The sequence below is a fragment of the Pogoniulus pusillus genome, chromosome 2 (assembly GCF_015220805.1).
Source record: "Pogoniulus pusillus isolate bPogPus1 chromosome 2, bPogPus1.pri, whole genome shotgun sequence".
NCBI classification, from domain to species: domain Eukaryota; kingdom Metazoa; phylum Chordata; class Aves; order Piciformes; family Lybiidae; genus Pogoniulus; species Pogoniulus pusillus.
Window position 1 is genome coordinate 43,093,053 of NC_087265.1, and position 17,248 is coordinate 43,110,300.

Below are 17,248 nucleotides of genomic sequence, written 5' to 3' on the forward strand. Positions count from 1 at the left end.
TTCTGTGCCTTCTGCATAGATCCCAGCTGAAGAAATGATTGCTGAGTGCCTCACCACTCAAAAATGTGGGGTGGGGAGCAAGAAATCACAGGATCACAGGATGTTAGGGGTTGGAAAGGACCCAAGCAGAGCAGGACCCTGCCAGAGCAGGACCACACAATCTAGCACAGATCACAGAGGAATGCATCCAGACAGGCCTTGAAAGTCTCCAGAGAAGGAGATTCTACAGCTTCTCTGGGGAGCCTGTTCCAGTGCTTTGTGACCCTTACAGTAAGGAAATTCCCCCTTGTGTTGAGCTGGAACCTCTTGAATCCTCTTGATCCTGTCTGGTCAACCATTATGTCAGTTTGACTAAATGTGTACATTGCTGGTGATGCAATTGCTCAGGCAGGCCTCAACCATTGTGCCTGTTGGGTGCCACGAGAGTGCTGTGGCTCACTCCTGGTTCTCTCTGCTGCAGAGCAGGTGCAACATAGATGCCACCTCCCCATGGCCTTCCAGGAAAGTGAGCCCTTGAACATGCTGTGAGGCCTGATGCTTTGTGATGGTTTGGATGTTACCTATCCCCCTACCTCCCCTTATGAAATCACCCAGACTAGACTCAGATGAGCTGGAAATTAGAATGAAGCTTTATATTTACAGCTTAGCACAACATACAAGCAGGTATTTACAATCTATACAGCTATATACAAGTTAAAAGGGCAATACAGAAACACAACAGCCCTCCCAGAAACCAGAGCCCCAGGAGGTGCTCCCAACTACCCTTCCACCTCCTTCCCACCCCTCTACCTTATCCCAGACTTTGCCTTATGTTCAAGGTGAGTTTGGAGGACTGGCCAGGGGGTTAGGAAGCAGATCAGTTACACAGACAGCAGGCTAGAGAGAGGAGGGAGGCAGCCAGAGCAAGAGAGCAACTCTGTTATCTGTGTTAGTGTTCTTGTTTTTATACATCTCAGCAAGCCTATGAGTGCAGTAGACATCCCCATTGTTTCCTTTTCACAGCCTGTCATCTATTTCCTCTCGCTAAAATATCCCAGCTTGGCTCAAATTAGCACATGCTTATTGTTCTGGCAGGCCAGGTACAGCCCAGGGGCGTGCCAGTGCCTGTCTCTGTTTAAATGAAGTAAATGCTTCTTTATTTAAATTGATTAGAGTCCAGATGATCTTTGGATTAAGGAAAGGGTAAGTGGATAGCAGCAAAGACTTTTGAGAGAAAATAGGGTTTTTTTTTATATAAGTTCTGTTTCAAACTTTCATGCTGAGTACCTACAGTGTGTTTCAAGATTTTTTTATTTATTTTTTTGTTGGATGAAGTAGCTGAGAACAGAACTTCTTAACAGGGTATAAAACCCCTGTAGCTGTGTTAAGCAACAAAGTACTTGCCATTGGCCGTTGCATCCAACATACATTGCTTCTGTACAGTGGCAGTTCATATGTAGCTGATTGGTTAGTCAAAAAAGAGAATCATAGAATCAAGCAGGCTGGAAGAGACCTCCAAGATTATCCAGTCCAACCTAGCACCCAGCCCTGGCCAGTCAACTAGACCATGGCACTAAGTGCCTCATCCAGGCTTTTCTTCAACACCTCCAGGGATAGCGACTCCACTACCTCCCTGGGCAGCCCATTCCAATGCCAATCACTCTCTCTGGCAACAACTTCCTCCTAACATCTAGCCTAGACCACCCCTGGCACAACTTGAGACTGTGTCCCCTTGTTCTGTTGCTGCTTACCTGGCAAGAGTCTGACTCCCAGCTGGCTACAACCTCCCTTCAGGTAGTTGTAGACAGCAATGAGGTCACTTCTGAGCATTGCTATAAGATAGAAGCTTCAAAATGAGACTGTGCCCTCATTTTCTATGAGAATTTAAAACATGCAAAGTTTGAGGTTTTAAAAGTTAGTCATCCGTGTGTAAGTTACAAAACCACAGCAAGTTAGCAACTTGCATTAAAATTTGAGATTAGTGTTGTTTCATTTGCTTCTAGCTCTAAACCAGCTTTATCAGTTTCCATCAAGCTGGTGTAAAACTAAGACAACTTCACAGCAAAAAGGGGTTTTTGGACAGTATTACGGCAGGATGATGAGAAGATCTGTTTGTGATTAAACTAGGGTAGAATACTACACCAATACATTGTGATGATTTGGGTATTACCCACCCCTCCACACTTAAGAAATCACCCAGATTAGACTCAGTCAAGCTCAAAGTCAGAATGAAGCTTTATATTTACATCTTAGTACAATATACAAGCAGGTATCACAGTATCACAGTATCACAGTATCACCAAGGTTGGAAGAGACCTCACAGATCATCAAGTGTATTTACAATCTATACAGCTATAGACTGAAATATACAAGTGAAAAAAGTAATACAGAAACACAACAGCCCTCCCAGAGACCAGAGTCCCCAGGAGGGGCTCCTAACCACCCTTCCACCTCTCTTCCACCCCTCTACCTTATCCCAGACTTTGCCTTATGTTGAAGGTGAGTTTGGAGAATCAGCCAGGGGAGTTAGGAAGCAGAAGGATTAGTCACACAGACAGCAGGCTAGAGAGAGAAGTGCAGGCAGCCAAAGCAAGAGAGCAACTCTGTTATCTATGTTTGTGTTCTTGTTTTTATCCATCTCAGCAAGCCTATGAGTGAAGCAGACATCACCATTGTTTCCTTCTCACAGCCTGTAATCTAATTCCTCTCACTGAAACATCACAGCCAGGCTCAAACTAGCACACAGGAGTTACAGTGAAATGTAATTTCTGTACAAAATGCAGCTTTTATGTCTAAACTATGCTTGCAAGTTTCTCTACTGAATGTGCCAGTGCCACACGAGTTCACAGCAGCATCCTAGTCAGTGGCAGCTGTTATTCAGTGTTTAATTTAAGCACAATTATGGTCTTCTGTGTAGACAGCAGCTCTAATATAACATCTTTATGTAATAGATTTATGCCTCACAATTTCTAGAACTTTGGCATGAAATTGATATAACAAATATTGTTCTGACCCACAGGAACCAAGTTTTGCCACCAACCTCAATCAAGACAAGATCACATAATAAACAAATTTCACAGCCAGATCTGCAGCTATTTTGCATACCTGTTCAGGGGTTGTTTAGCCTGGAGAAGAGGAGGCTCAGGGGTGACCTCATTGCTGTCTGCAACTACCTGAAGGGCGGTTGTAGCCAGGTGGGGATTGGTCTCTTCTGCCAGGCAACCAGCAACAGAACAGGGGCACACAGTCTCAAGTTGTTTTGGGGGAGGTCTAGGCTGGATGTTAGGAGGAAGTTCTTCCCAGAGAGAGTGATTGGCATTGGAATGGGCTGCCCAGGGAGGTGGTGGAGTCTCTGTGGCTAGAGCTGTTGAAGCAAAGCCTGGATGAGGCACTTAGTGCCATGGTCTAGTTGACTGGCCAGGGCTGGGTGATATGTTGGACTGGATGACCTTGCAGGTCTCTTCCAACCTGGTTGATTCTATGATCTGTTGACACTTTTTAATGACAAGTATTGTTAGGCTGCTTCTGGTTTTACTCACCCAGATAGGAAACTACAGAATCTTTTGGCAAAATGAAAAGCAAAGAGAAAGTCCTGCAGCTTGGGTATGTCTGTGCATTGCTACATTGTCAGACTTGCTTTTTAAAATTAGTTTCTCAGTTCTTCTCATAAGTGCTTTAGTAAAAGATTAATGTAGGTGCTCAACAGTCACAGGGCAGATGCAATCCAGAGTCTGTATCTGCTCCTTATAGTAAAGGCCTGTAATAAAAGCATCAGGATGGCTTAATACAAAGAATTTTGAAAAAGGAAGCTGTGCTGTGTTCTCATTTATTAGACAGAGAGAGAGGACTGAAGAGTAACCTTTAAGGAACTCAAATCACACCTGAATAATTTGCATTTAGAAAGGATGTTCCTTTCGTGTTCAATTGGCTTATTGAATCCGAGGTAGATTTCTGTAACTGCTGCACAGCTTTTGCATCTCCTGTACTTTGCCTAAATGAAAGACTAACCTTTGGAATCTGGCTTGGCTATATTACATTCATGTTTAGTCTAATAGAGGTGATGAAAGCCATTGAACTGAATGGCACAAATTCCTTGGTCTTTCAGAAGCAGCTTTGACAACAATCTCACTCGGATGTTCAGAGTGACAGGAATTAACATCATTCCTACACACAGGGACATGCTTCTGCTTCACACAGCCTTCAGAAATTCATGTTTCAGTAATCTTCCACGAGGGCAGTGTGGTGCCAAAGGAGGAAAAGCTGAATATACTTTTCATTCCCAGGAGGAATTAAAAAGAAGGCAAGCGGTTAGCAAGCCTGCCTTCAATTTCTTTCTCCTGACCTGCCATAAAGAAACTTGAAACAAAGCTCATGTTACTGGACAAAAATATTTAGAAAATGAGTGCCTTAAGGAGCTGTGAGGTTGGTGTGAATATGGTGTGAGCTCGTTTTTTTTCCTTTTCCTCTTCTGTACAGTGTATGTTGACAGTAAATTCTTCCTGCAGATAGGGGTCATAAGTTTTGCCCTGAGGGTCAGACAGAAAACTGTATCAGAAGTCTAACAGAAATCTTGCTGTAGGACCTCTATGTAATAGGCCTATTTCAGTGCCTTTCCATTTCATCAGTTTTGTGTAGATCTCTCAGGTATCTTCAACAAAGTCTTTATAGCTATCTTATGACACATATGGATAATGAGGTTTTTGAGACCTGTAATATTTTGGGATTTGTGTGTGATTTTTATGCAAAAGCAAAGTCATCATAGGATGGATGTCAGGAGGAAGTTCTTCCTGGAGAGCGATTTGCCATTGGAATGGGCTGCCCAGGGAGGTGGTGGAGTCACTGTCCCTGGAGGTGTTCAAGCAAAGCCTGCAAGAGGCACTTAGTGCCATGGTCTAGTTGATTGGCTAGGGCTGGGTGCTAGGTTGGACTGGATCATCTTGGAGGTCTCTTCCAACCTGGTTGATTCTATGATATTAAAGTCAGACATGATTCTGGTTTGTGAATGACATTTGGGAAGTTCTGTGTGGAAAAGTACCCATCATCACTAATAGGGATTAGGGATTTAATGTTCTACTTAATATACCCAACATTGGACATTTCTGAGTTTATTCATAGCAATAACTAAGTACTGGCATTAAGGCAGGCTGACAGTTTAATTCTGATCCTGAAAAGCAGGAAAAAGCTTATGTCTTTGTGAACTCTGCACTGTCTGTATGAGAACTTTGCAATAACAGTGCAATTACTCTTTTGAGCCAAGGTCTGGGATCTCCTGAGTAATTCTGAATGTGTGAGGCTCAGTTATTGGCATCCTGGTCCCTGTATAGATTTTTTTAACTCTACTTCCCTGCAGCATTCCTTGCCAAAAGGCTTACTTTTACCCTTAGAATCACAGAATCATAGAATCAACCAGGTTGGAAGAGACCTCCAAGATCATCCAGTCAACCTAGCAACCAGCCCTATCCAGTCAACTAGACCATGGCACTAAGTGCCTCTTCCAGTCTTTTCTTGAGTGCCTCCACCACCTCCCTGGGCAGCCCATTCCAATGCCAATCACTCTCTCTGGGAAGAACTTCCTCCTAACTTCCAGCCTATACTGTCCCTGGCACCACTTGAGACTGTGTGCCCTTGTTCTGTTGCTGGTTGCCTGGCAGAAGAGACCAACCCCCACCTGGCTACAGCCTCCCTTCAGGTAGTTGCAGACAGCCATGAGGTCACCCCTGAGCCTCCTCTTCTCCAGGCTGCACACCCCCAGCTCCCTCAGCCTCTCCTCACAGGGCTGTGTTCCAGGCCCCTCACCAGCTTTGTCACCCTTCTCTGGACACATTCCAGTATCTCAACATCTCTCTTGAATTGAGGAGCCCAGAACTGGACACAGTACTCAAGGTGTGGCCTGACCAGTGTTGAGTACAGGGGAAGAATAACCTCCCTTGTCCTACTGGCCACACTCTTCCTGATCAAGGCCAGGATGCCACTGGCTCTCTTAGCCACCTGGGCATACTGCTGGCTCACCTTCAGCCTACTGTCTATCAGTACTCCCAACATATGAAGGTAAAAGGGCTAGAGTTTGGAATGACAGTATTGAAAAGTGAAAGCTTCTATGAAAGAGAAATTGCAACTTTTTTATAAAAAAAAACCTTGGGCAGGTTATTGGATCCCATCCCAAGAAGTTATGCAGTGAACAGTTTGTCACTGCTGTCCACCAGGACCAAATAACAAGGCCAGGAGTAACCATTAAAGTCATATATAAAACAAAGGATTCACAAACAGCCTGGGTACTTTGTACCTGTCACAGCAGCAAAGTGGGCCTGGCTGCAGTCTTGGAGTTAGGTACATCTAGTTTAACTGCAATTGATTGTGAGGCTAAGAAATTGTCCCACACTGGTGAATATTTAATTTAATTAAATTAATAATGGAATGGGCTGCCCAGGGAGGTGGTAGAGTCGCCGTGCCTGGTGGTCTTCAAGCAAAGCCTGGATGAGGCACTTAGTGCCATGGTCTAGTTGAATGGACAGGGCTGGGGGATAGGTTGGACTGGCTGATTTTGGAGGTCTCTTCCAACCTGGTTGATTCTATGATTCTATCAATAATAATCTCATCTATGTCATTGTCAGTTGATGGGTGGGTTACAGTAATGGTGATACAATAACATGTAGTGGTAACTTGGATACTTAAGACTTGCAGCTAGTGTAGGGCAATGCTATATGTTCTCAAGGATGGAGGATGCTGTCCATTTGACTGGGTAGGGCTGGGTGATAGGTTGGACTGGATGATCTTGGAGGTCTCTTCCAACCTGGTTGATTCTATGATTCTTCCTTGCTCTACCTGTTCAAATAATAGTAAATCAGCATTGATATCCTGCTCTATTTTCTCTGGAAGAATAAGCTTTGGAGTATTCAAGGGCTCAGAAATAAAACATGGGTCATCTAGAACAAATGATCTTTCCACAGTAGCAAAGCTTGGCCATGTGAAAACAGAATTTTCTTTGAAAAGGGTTCAGCACTGTCTCAGAAGCTACAAAAAGGGAACATTCCTTTAATGCTGTGTGCCTCGACAGAGTACCTATCTTTGTGTGCATGTGCATGTAAAACAGAGAGAGCTGACTTGCTGCTTCCCAGCTCCAACAGACAAAAATCTTAGAGCTCCATAAGTAGCCACTGTGTTGCTTTAGGTATCTCTGAAATATGATCAGGGAACAATAAAGAAATACATTAAGCATAACATAAGAAATAGAAGCTAATGTTCAAAAAAGTCTTGCTACTATTTCTCCTATTCTTGCCACTATTTCTCTGAATGATGGTGTAAACAAATATGTGCAACTGACCATGGATCATCCTCTACCCTTGGGGGTTAAAAAACTTGATCATAGAATCAGGCAGGGTTGGAAGGGACCACAAGGATCGTCTAGTTCCAACTCCCCTGCCATGGGCAGGGACACCCTACCCTAGAGCAGGATGTGGAACATGTTCTACAGGATATTTTATAGGAATATTTGTTTTGACCTTTTAATAACTTCACAATATGAATTTGAGTGTACTGAGGTACTATCATAGAAAAAAGATCAAAATAGCAACTAGAATAAATGAAAAGGAGATAGAACTGGCCCAAAGTCTGTATGGAACAAAGAAGTGAGATTTATAATCCAAATGACAACTCCCATTGGGGACTTAGGTAGATACTGTACAGTTCATGATGGAATATGCCCTCTAATGAAGGGCCGTTATTATTTGAAGCAGGTAATCTCCATTAAAATAAAAACCTAGGCACAATTATATTACTTGTTAGCATATCAGCAGCTAAAGGAGTCCTGTGTGTTATTAACCACTTGCCCTTATTACCTGAGGTGAAATTGTCTGAGACAAAAACTGAGTAGAACTTCCTGTGGGAAAAAAAGAAGTGAACTGTATACAAAGTTGTATGAGTCTTAAGGCTGATTTTAGTGCTTTTAGGTTTTCTTGGCAATGAAACAAATATTTTGTCTGTTCCTGAGGTATGTGAGTCTTAGAATCATAGAATCAACAAGGCTGGAAGAGACCTCCAAGATCAGCCAGTCCAACCTAGCACCCAGCCCTGGCCAATCAACTAGACCATGACACTAAGTGCCTCATCCAGGCTTTGCTTGTAACACCTCCAGGGATGGTGACTCCACCACCTCCCTGGCCAGCCCATTCCAATGCCAATCACCCTCTCTGTCAAGAACTTCCTCCTAACACCCAGCCTAGACCTGCCCCAGCACAACTTGAGACTGTGTCCCCTTGTTCTGTTGCTGCTTGCCTGGCAGAAGAGACTGACCCCCACCTGGCTACAGCCTCCCTTCAGGTAGTTGCAGACAGCAATGAGGTCACCCCTGAGCCCTCTCTTCTCCAGTCTGCACAACCCCAGCTCCCTCAGCCTCTCCTCATAGGGTTGTGTTTCAGGCCTCTCACAAGTACTTGGGTAACAAATACACTTGATGAATCTAATAGTGAACTGTGTTCTCTTTGCTTCCTTAGGATCCTTAAACCTTGACTGAATCCCCTCATCTGAGACAGGCGTTGCTTTCACTGTTGTTCCTGTGACAGTTGAATATGAATGGTGAATCTATCTTTGGAAAGCAGAAAATGAGATGCATTTTCTTTTGGTGGTCAGGTCTGATAGATATGCTCTTTTATGTGTCAGCATTGAGACTTATATAAGATTTTGCACAAGTGAAAATAAGTTTTCCCTAGAGAGAGAGATGAGGAATACAGGATTAGTACATCTCTCCATACAATAACTCTTAATATGAAATTCCAGTCCTCTTTATAAAAATGAGAGCTTTGCTACTGACTTCAGTAGGATCATAGTTTTACCCCTAAGGTGCAGTTGTGCTTTCCTAGGAAAGCTAATGTATGAAATAGAGCCTCAACCAGCACATCATCAATGCAGTAGCATAGAAGGAGGATAACGTTCAATGACATCCATTGCCAATAATAGCTACTGCAAGCATCCTGTCGAGCAGTGTATTAATGTTTGTCCCTAGCTTTCCAGGTTTGTATAAGATTATTTCTTTGTACCTGAATGAGATAGACTCAGGATGCATTTGGGTTCTTTGTGGAACTGTGATTAGCATTTGTTTTTTTTAATGTTTTTGAAACTCAGACCTCAGTTTCACTCAGATGTGATAATAAATACCAGATTTCTTTGATATTTATTAATAAAGCACACCACTTATAACTAAGTTATTAAAGTCCTTCAAGGCACTGTTTAATTTTTCAGCTATCTTTTATTTTTGGTTCTGTCTAGTTCTGTATTAGCTTCCTATCCTTAGGTCTTGCCTTTTGTAAAGTAGGTATTTTCATGCATGCATTCCTGAGAAGGATCCTGCACTTCATGAAAGAAGGAAAAAGGCTCTTGGCTGGGATCCCAGTCTTCACTGGCCTGTATTGTGCTAAGGACTTTGCCATTGGAATGGGCTGCCCAGGGAGGTGGTGGAGTCACCGTCCCTAGAGGTGTTCAAGCAAAGCCTGGACGAGGCACTTAGTGCCATGATTTAGTTGACTGGATAGGGCTGGGTGCTAGGTTGGACTGGATGATCTTGGAGGTCTCTTCCAACCTGGTTGATTCTATGAACATTACAGAAGGTCTTTGGCCAGTATGTTGCCTGTAAGTCAAGACCATTGTTCTGTATCTTCCACTCTTTTTAATAGGGCTGTTTAGATATCAGCTAAGAAAATAACTACTTGATGTGTTTGCATGAGAAGAAATCTTGTAGATAAAATTATATTGCATAATAGTTTCCTGCAGCTCCCCAGATAGTTGTTAGAGTAGTCTGAAATTTAATTCAGCCTCTCCCTGTGAAACTGGATCTCTACTTTGTACTTCTGATTGCTTCTCTCAGCTTGATTAATGACATGGAAAGCACTTGTTCTTCTCTGAATTGTGTCTGGGTGCCTCCTGCCAAAGCTATGGAGATCACCTTCAGCTGAGCTTATACATATATGCAGCAATAGCAGCAGTAATGGGTGCTTCAGTGCACTGTGCAATATCTTCTTCCAAATTAAGGAGGCTCTGACACATCAGTCGGTTTTTCTCTGCCTGTGTTTGATTGCACACTTAAAATCAGCTGACTCTCAGCTCAAGTGGTATCTTGTAGATTTAAGCTCACCAGTGGCTGCTGTCTATGTTAGGAAATTCTTCTGTCACTGTAAGTGGTAAACCAAGACTCATACTGAAGCTGGCCCTGGAATTTCTTTTGCAATGATCCTCCCCAAGAAACCTGAGCTTTCCTGATTGCAAATAGGAAAACTCTTGGAGGAGTGTGTGCACATTGCAGGGAGAACTTAAGGGATAAAAAAGATTTTATTGAATAATTTCAAAACATGAAGCAAAAAAAAATAAGGATGGGTATCAAGCTAGAAGGAAGCAGAAGGGTAGTGTGAGGTGACAGTGCCTTTTTAGGGTCTGAAAGTACTGGAAGTTTTACTCAAGACTAAAGTTCTGCATTGTGGTACTAGATGTGGATGAGGCACTTAGTGCTGTGCTCTAGGTGATTGGACAGGGCTGGGTGCTAGGTTGGACTGGATGATCTTGGAGGTCTCTTCCAACCTGGTTGATTCTGATTGTATGTCACCATCTCGAGAGATTCAGCTTGGCACAGTGAAACCATTTCATTGCCTCATTTCATGCTAGTGTGTTTCAGGCTACATATTGTGTGTCTCCAGTATCTAGCTTTTTATGCTATATGCAATAGATTCAATTTTCCTATTCTTGCAGGCAGTATCTTTAGCAGTGTGCCCTGAAATGCCTTATGGATTCAACCTGTCCCTTAATCAGTGTTGCAGAGGATGCAATTTTGATATTTTCCTCTAATATATGAACTGTGATACCAGATTCATCCTGGCATACATCTGTCAGATGAGACTGAAAGCATTCACTTAGAGACACTTCATGCATTCATGTTAGAAAAGGGATGGGGGAGGGAGGACAACAAATTTGAGACAGTCTGAAAAAGGGGAATTGAAATATAACATAAATGGGAAATAGAGGGTATCTCAAAATGAGGTCATAATGGAAGACTTAAACTACACATCTATCCAGACAGCAGCAGGACAAGTGCAGGGTTCTGCACTTTGGCCACAACAACCCCAAGCAGCACTACAGGCTGAGGACAGAGTGGCTGGAGAGCATCCAGGAAGAAAGGGACCTGGGGATGCTGGTAGATAGTAGCTGAACATGAGCCAGCAGTGTGCCCAGGTGGCCAAGAGAGCCAATGGCATCCTGGCCTGGATCAGGAGCAGTGTGGCCAGTAGGACAAGGGAGGTTATTCTTTCCCTATACTCAACACTGGTCAGGCCACACCTTGAGTGCTGTGTCCAGTTCTGGGCTCCTCAATTCAAGAGAGATGCTGAGATGCTGGAACATGTCCAGAGAAGGGCGACAAAGCTGGTGAGAGGCCTGGAACACAGCCCTGTGAAGAGAGGCTGAGGGAACTGGGGTTGTTTAGCCTGGAGAAGAGGAGGCACAGGGGTGACTTCATTGCTGTCTACAACTACCTGAAGGGACATTGTAGCCAGGTGGGGTTTGGTCTCTTCTGCCAGACAACCAGCAACAGAACAAGGGGACACAGTCTCAAGTTGTGCCAGGGGAGGTCTAGGCTGGATGTTAGGAGGAAGTTGTTGGCCGAGAGAGTGATTGGCATTGGAATGGGCTGCCCAGGGAGGTGGTGGATGTGCTGTCCCTGGAGGTGTTGAAGACAAGTCTGGATGAGGCACTCGGTCCATGGTCTAGTTGACTGGCTAGGGCTGGGTGCTAGGTTGGCCTGGATGATCTTGGAGGTCTCTTCCAACCTGGTTGATTCTATGATTCTATGATCCTCAAAATATGCTACAGTATCTGCATACTGGTACTGACTTTTACAAATATGCAGCAAATATGGATTGTTTGTGAAAAGAACAGCCATGGGTCAGAATCTAACATAACAGAGAAAAGAACTTTGCAAATGTAAATGTTTATTATTGGTGAACAGTAACTGCTTCCTACTAAAACTGGCAGGAAAGATGCATCCAACCCACTTAACATTTATTGGAGAATTGGGAAGCGAGTGAAAGAGTACAGTAAAAGAAAAAACCACTTCTGCCTTCTAGAAAAATCATCCAGGCTGACGTTGCCAGACCATAATGAAGTGTACTCCAGTGTACTGAGAGCTACTGGGCTGCACATCCACCACTAAAAACCACCACTGCTTGACACTGAACCAAGGAGGGGAAAATACAAACCAAAAAATCCTGCTTTGACCAAAGGGTATGCAGAATGCTTTTCCATCTGGTTTTGTTTGGGTTTTTTTGTTTGGTGCTTGTTAATACTTCCGTGAAACATTGCTGGACTGCCACAGAGCAAAGTAGAAGCAAGAGGGGAATGTGCTTGATTTTGGAAGAGACCTCTAAGATCATCCAGTCCAGCCTATCACCCAGCCCTATCCAGTCAACTAGACCATGGCACTGAGTGCCTCATCCAGGCTTTTCTTGAACACCTCCAGGCGCGGCGACTCCACCACCTCCCTGGGCAGCCCATTCCAATGCCAATCACTCTCTCTGGCAAGAACTTCCTCCTAACATCCAGCCTATGCCTCCCTAGACACAACTTGAGACTGTGTCCCCTTGTTCTGTTGCTGGTTGCCTGGGAGAAGAGACCAACCCCCACCTGGCTACAGCCTCCCTTCAGGTAGTTGCAGACAGCAATGAGGTCACCCCTGAGCCTCCTCTTCTCCAGGCTGCACACCCCCAGCTCCCTCAGCCTCTCCTCACAGGGCTGTGCTCCAGGCCCCTCACCAGCTTTGTCACCCTTCTCTGGACACATTCCAGTATCTCAACATCTCTCTTGAATTGAGGAGCCCAGAACTGGACACAGGACTCAAGGTGTGGCCAGCCCAGTGCTGAGTATAGGTTGATTCTATAATTCTATGACTAGATCGAGCCTCTTCGATTAGGTGCTGGTAAGTCAATGTCATCTCTGCATACTGTGTCATGTTTTAATATCTGCAGTTTGAGTCTTTAACTTATGACCTTTTTTTATGGTGTAGCTATTGATTATACCCAGGAAGATGTGATTCACTTGGAGTACATTATCCCTGTTTGTTGTGGTACTAATAAGCATTGTGCTTTCTGAAAGCTGCAGCAGCAGAGAAAGGGAGGAGGCCTAATAGGCTTGACAGCATCTTTTGTCTGCGTTACACAAGGGGAGAGGGAAAGTTGTCTAGGAATTGTCTTATCACCATACACACATATCCAGATACCTAAGCCTTTTTATTTGTTTATCTAACCTCTCAGCTGCTTTTTCTATGCTTGTCTTAACCCTTTGTTCTTGAAGTAAGCAAGGAAAAACTGTGTGACAGGCATTACATTTTCTTCTTTCTCAAGAGGAGCTAGTGTCCCTTGTGTTGAGGAGAAAATGGGACCATGTGGAAAGCTAGTTTCCAATTAACACATCAAAGGTCTAACTGTGGGAATTTTGTGTTTCCATGTATGCTTGCATACTGCATTCTTACCTCTCCTACATCTCTACTTTTTCTTTGCTTCTCTGAAGAGGCCAAATGAAAGCAGTATAATCTTGTTGAATATATTCTGGTTGGTTTTTTGCTGGTGAATTAGATGAACAGCTGCAGGAAACAGTCTGGGAATACAATTTGGTGGAAAAAAAAAGATATGAGATACAAACTAATTCCCTTATGATGCCATTCATCCTATATGCAATATTATACCAGAGGGGTAAAAAAATGGGAAGCCCTAAAATTCAATTTCAATTTGAGCTGGTTTAAAAAGAAGCAATTCTACATACATTGCACCCACAAAAGTGTAGGTAGAAACTGCACAGCTGGTTGTGTACACTTGTTTTTTTGTATGCTTAATAACTTAGGTTTACAGGCATAAGCATTGTACTTTCTTCTCAATATTTCCCAAACAGCTAAGCTAATTCTTACATTATATAGTTGATTTATTTTTGGTGTCTTCCTATCTTTTCAGCTGGGAGAAAGGCTTACATTTTGGCATGTAGGACAATCAAAAATCCAATCCAGAAAATGGAGTCATTGGTACCTGTCAGTGTCTCTGCAATATTCTTCCCCTCACATCTCTGCATTGTAAAAATCTGGCGTGCAGTTGTGTGTTAAGATGGGAAATTAAAGTTAATCCTCTCAGTTGCCAGAAGAATGTCTTACACTAACTGAAGCAATGTGTATTTTGTTTTCTTGTCTTGCTCCTTCTCAGGTCCTTTTCACCTAGCAGCATCTGGAAACATTTACAGAATTAAACATCCCTGTCTACTGAAACAGGAGAGCCAAGCATAAGAATTATATTGACCTTGGATCAATTACTATCTAGCAAAGTTCTGATGCTTCACACGATTTTGGTAAGGATGGTCAGATTTTTTGATGGGGATCTTGATAACACAGAACATGTTACACCACACATCCCATATTTTGAAACTAGTATCTGTGGTTAGTTTCCAGCTTGTTTTTTTTATCCCACTGCAGACCAGTGGCTGGAACCAAGTTATTTTCTTGATTGGTTGGTTGAAGCACATCAAAACTCTCTGATACTACCTATATTTTGTAAACTACAGCCTTGGTCTGAAAACATAACCATTTTAGAGTTCTAGGAAAGTAATTTTAAGTGAATATTTTAAAATGCTATCCTGGAACATAATTTTTTTTGTGTGTTTAGGTAACTGGAAAAATCTTTCTTGGTAGTTACAAAAGTATGGAAAAAGAAATACATGTATATATTAATTAACTGCTATACATCATCTAAAACTTTAATAGTCAGAAACACTTCAACACAAATAATCCTTTTGTTTAAAAGGGATTGTGTTAATCCTCAGGATGAAAGTGCCATCACATCAACTGTAACTGTAACTTGACACTTTGTACCTCTGTGCGTGTGCACAGCTTGATATTATCTAAGTACCGGTAACAGTGATACCTAAGGCTACCATGGATAAACACAGGAGGTTTCTGATGACAGCATCTTAAGCACAGGAGAAAAACTCTTGTGTGGTTTATGATACCATCATAGCCCTGAGGTGCTGACAGAGCTTCATGCACAGTTCTTCTGCGAGTTGTTTTTCCTCTTATTTCATGTATCACTTTTGTGTGCTGTTGAAAATCACAGATCCTTTTCTCTTCAAATAAACTCAGGTTAAAGCTAATAATGAAAATAAAAGTAATTACCCTGGTTACTTTAAAAGAACTCAGAATCTCAATCTGACACCTTAATGCTTATAAAATGGAAGCTTTGGACAAGAGAATTGTATTTTAAGAAATGATGTAATTAAACAAAGATAGTATTTTTTTACTTCTCTTTAACACAGCAGTGTGATTCTTGCCATGGGATCGATCATATCACTTGCTAAGACAATGAACTCCTTCTTGTGGCCTTCCAGTATCTGAAGGGGGCCTACAAAAAAGCTGGGGAGGGACTTTTTAGGCTCTCAGGGAGTGACAGGACTAAGGGGAATGGAGCAAAGCTGGAGGTGGGGAGATTGAGACTGGTGGTGAGGAGGAAGTTGTTCAACATGAGAGTGGTGAGAGCCTGGAATGGGTTGCACAAGGAGGTGGTTGAGGCCCCATGCCTGGAGGTGCTTAAGGCCAGGCTGGATGAGGCTGTGGGCAGCCTGCTCTAGGGTAGGGTGTCCTTGCCCATGGCAAGGGGGTTGTACCTAGATGATCCTTGTGTTCCCTTCCAACCTTGACTGATTCTATGATCATCGTTAACAGAATATAGTTAGGTATTGAGTGAAGCATTTGTGAAGATACATATGTGCCAGCTGGATAAAAAAATATTAATAGTCATTGCCATTATAACAATCTGTGGTTTATTTATCTGTTTATTTTTGTCTGTTTGTTTGTTTACAAATGGCAAAAAATAGTGTTCTTTTTTTTTTTTTCATTTTCTGAATTATTTCTTGTTTAACATGGATGTTTGCTTTGAATTTCACTAAGGCATTGACTGCCCACAATAGTTGTATTGCCTAACCTATAGCAGTTAAGGTAAAGGAAACAGGTTCTCAAGTGATGGCATTATTACAGGAGGCAAAAAAAAAAACCAAAACAAAGAAAGGAAAGGAACAGAAAAAGACCTTAAAAGGTCATCCAGTCCATCCCAGTAAATGGGTAACTAGGTTATCCCTGAGAGATGTTTGTGTAGGCTGTTGTTAAAAACCACAAATGAAGGGGATTCCATAACCTCCAGAAACCTATTCCATCTAATCTAGACTCCAAGTTGAAAGGATTTTTTGGTTGTCCCTTTTCCTTTCCCCTTCCCTTCCTTTCCCCTTCCCTTCCTTTTCCCTTTTCCCCTTCCCTTTTCCCCTTCCCTTCCCTTCTTCCTATAATTGTCACTTGTTATAACTCAGATGGGTGCAAAGAACTTATCCTTCTTGTTGATTTCATTTCAACTACATCCAAATCGTTTTCTTGGTGTACATTGCCCAGAATTACTCAGAATGCTCCAGCTGAGGCCTCAGTGGCACTGAGGACTGCAAAATAATTAGGTCCTGCATTTCACATACTGCACACTTCCTAATACATTCTGGAATGTGAAATGCCTTTCTGCAGCATCATCATGTTATTGTTGACTCATACTTGGTTTGAAATTCACTCAAACCTTCCTATCCTTTTCTGCAGTCCTGTTGCCTTGTTAAAGCTTCACTGTATTATATTCATAGAATCATAGAATCATAGAATCAACCAGGTTAGAAGAGACCTCCAAGATCATCCAGACCAACCTATCACCCAGCCTAGCCAGGCTTTTTTTTTAACACCTCCAGGGATGGCGACTCCACCACCTCCCTGGGCAGCCCATTCCAATGCCAATCACTCTCTCTAGGAAGAACTTCCTCCTAACATCCAGACTGTACCTCCCCCAGCACCACTTGAGACTGTGTCCCCTTGTTCTGTTGCTGCTTGCCTGGCAGAAGAGACCAACCCCCACATGTCTGCAACTTCCCTTCAGGTAGTTGTAAACAGCAATGAGGTCACCCCTGAGCCTCCTCTTCTCCAGGCTAAACACCCCCAGTTCCCTCAGCCTCTTCCTCACAGGGCTGTGCTCCAGACCCCTCACCAGCTTCTTTGCCCTTCTCTGGACATGTTCCAGTATCTCAACATGTCTCTTGAATTGAGGAGCCCAGAACTGGACACAGTACTCAAGGTGTGGCCTGACCAGTGCTGAGTACAGGGGCAGAAGAACCTCCCTTGTCCTACTGGCCACACTGTTCCTGATCCAGGCCAGGATGCCATTGGTATACTCTGTCTTATTTT

At 43.0% G+C, this 17,248-nt stretch overlaps 1 protein-coding gene across 5 annotated transcripts in view; it reads left to right on the forward strand.

Annotated features, from left to right (window-relative positions):
* The window catches only part of METTL8 (methyltransferase 8, tRNA N3-cytidine), a 66,136-nt gene extending 50,852 nt beyond the window's left edge, over positions 1 to 15,284 (forward strand). Inside the window, exon 13 of one of the 5 annotated variants that reach the window (XR_010306664.1) lies at positions 14,199 to 14,222. Coding sequence is in view for 1 of the 5 variants with exons in the window: in XM_064163045.1 (XP_064019115.1) it covers positions 14,199 to 14,241 (43 nt within the window). In the remaining 4 variants the exon portion in view is untranslated. Of the gene's footprint in view, positions 1 to 12,080; positions 12,091 to 14,198 lie in introns of those variants that run through there. The other 4 variants (XM_064163045.1, XM_064162971.1, XM_064162989.1 and 1 more) reach the window with 4 other exon arrangements.
* Positions 15,285 to 17,248: the final 1,964 nt, after the last annotated feature.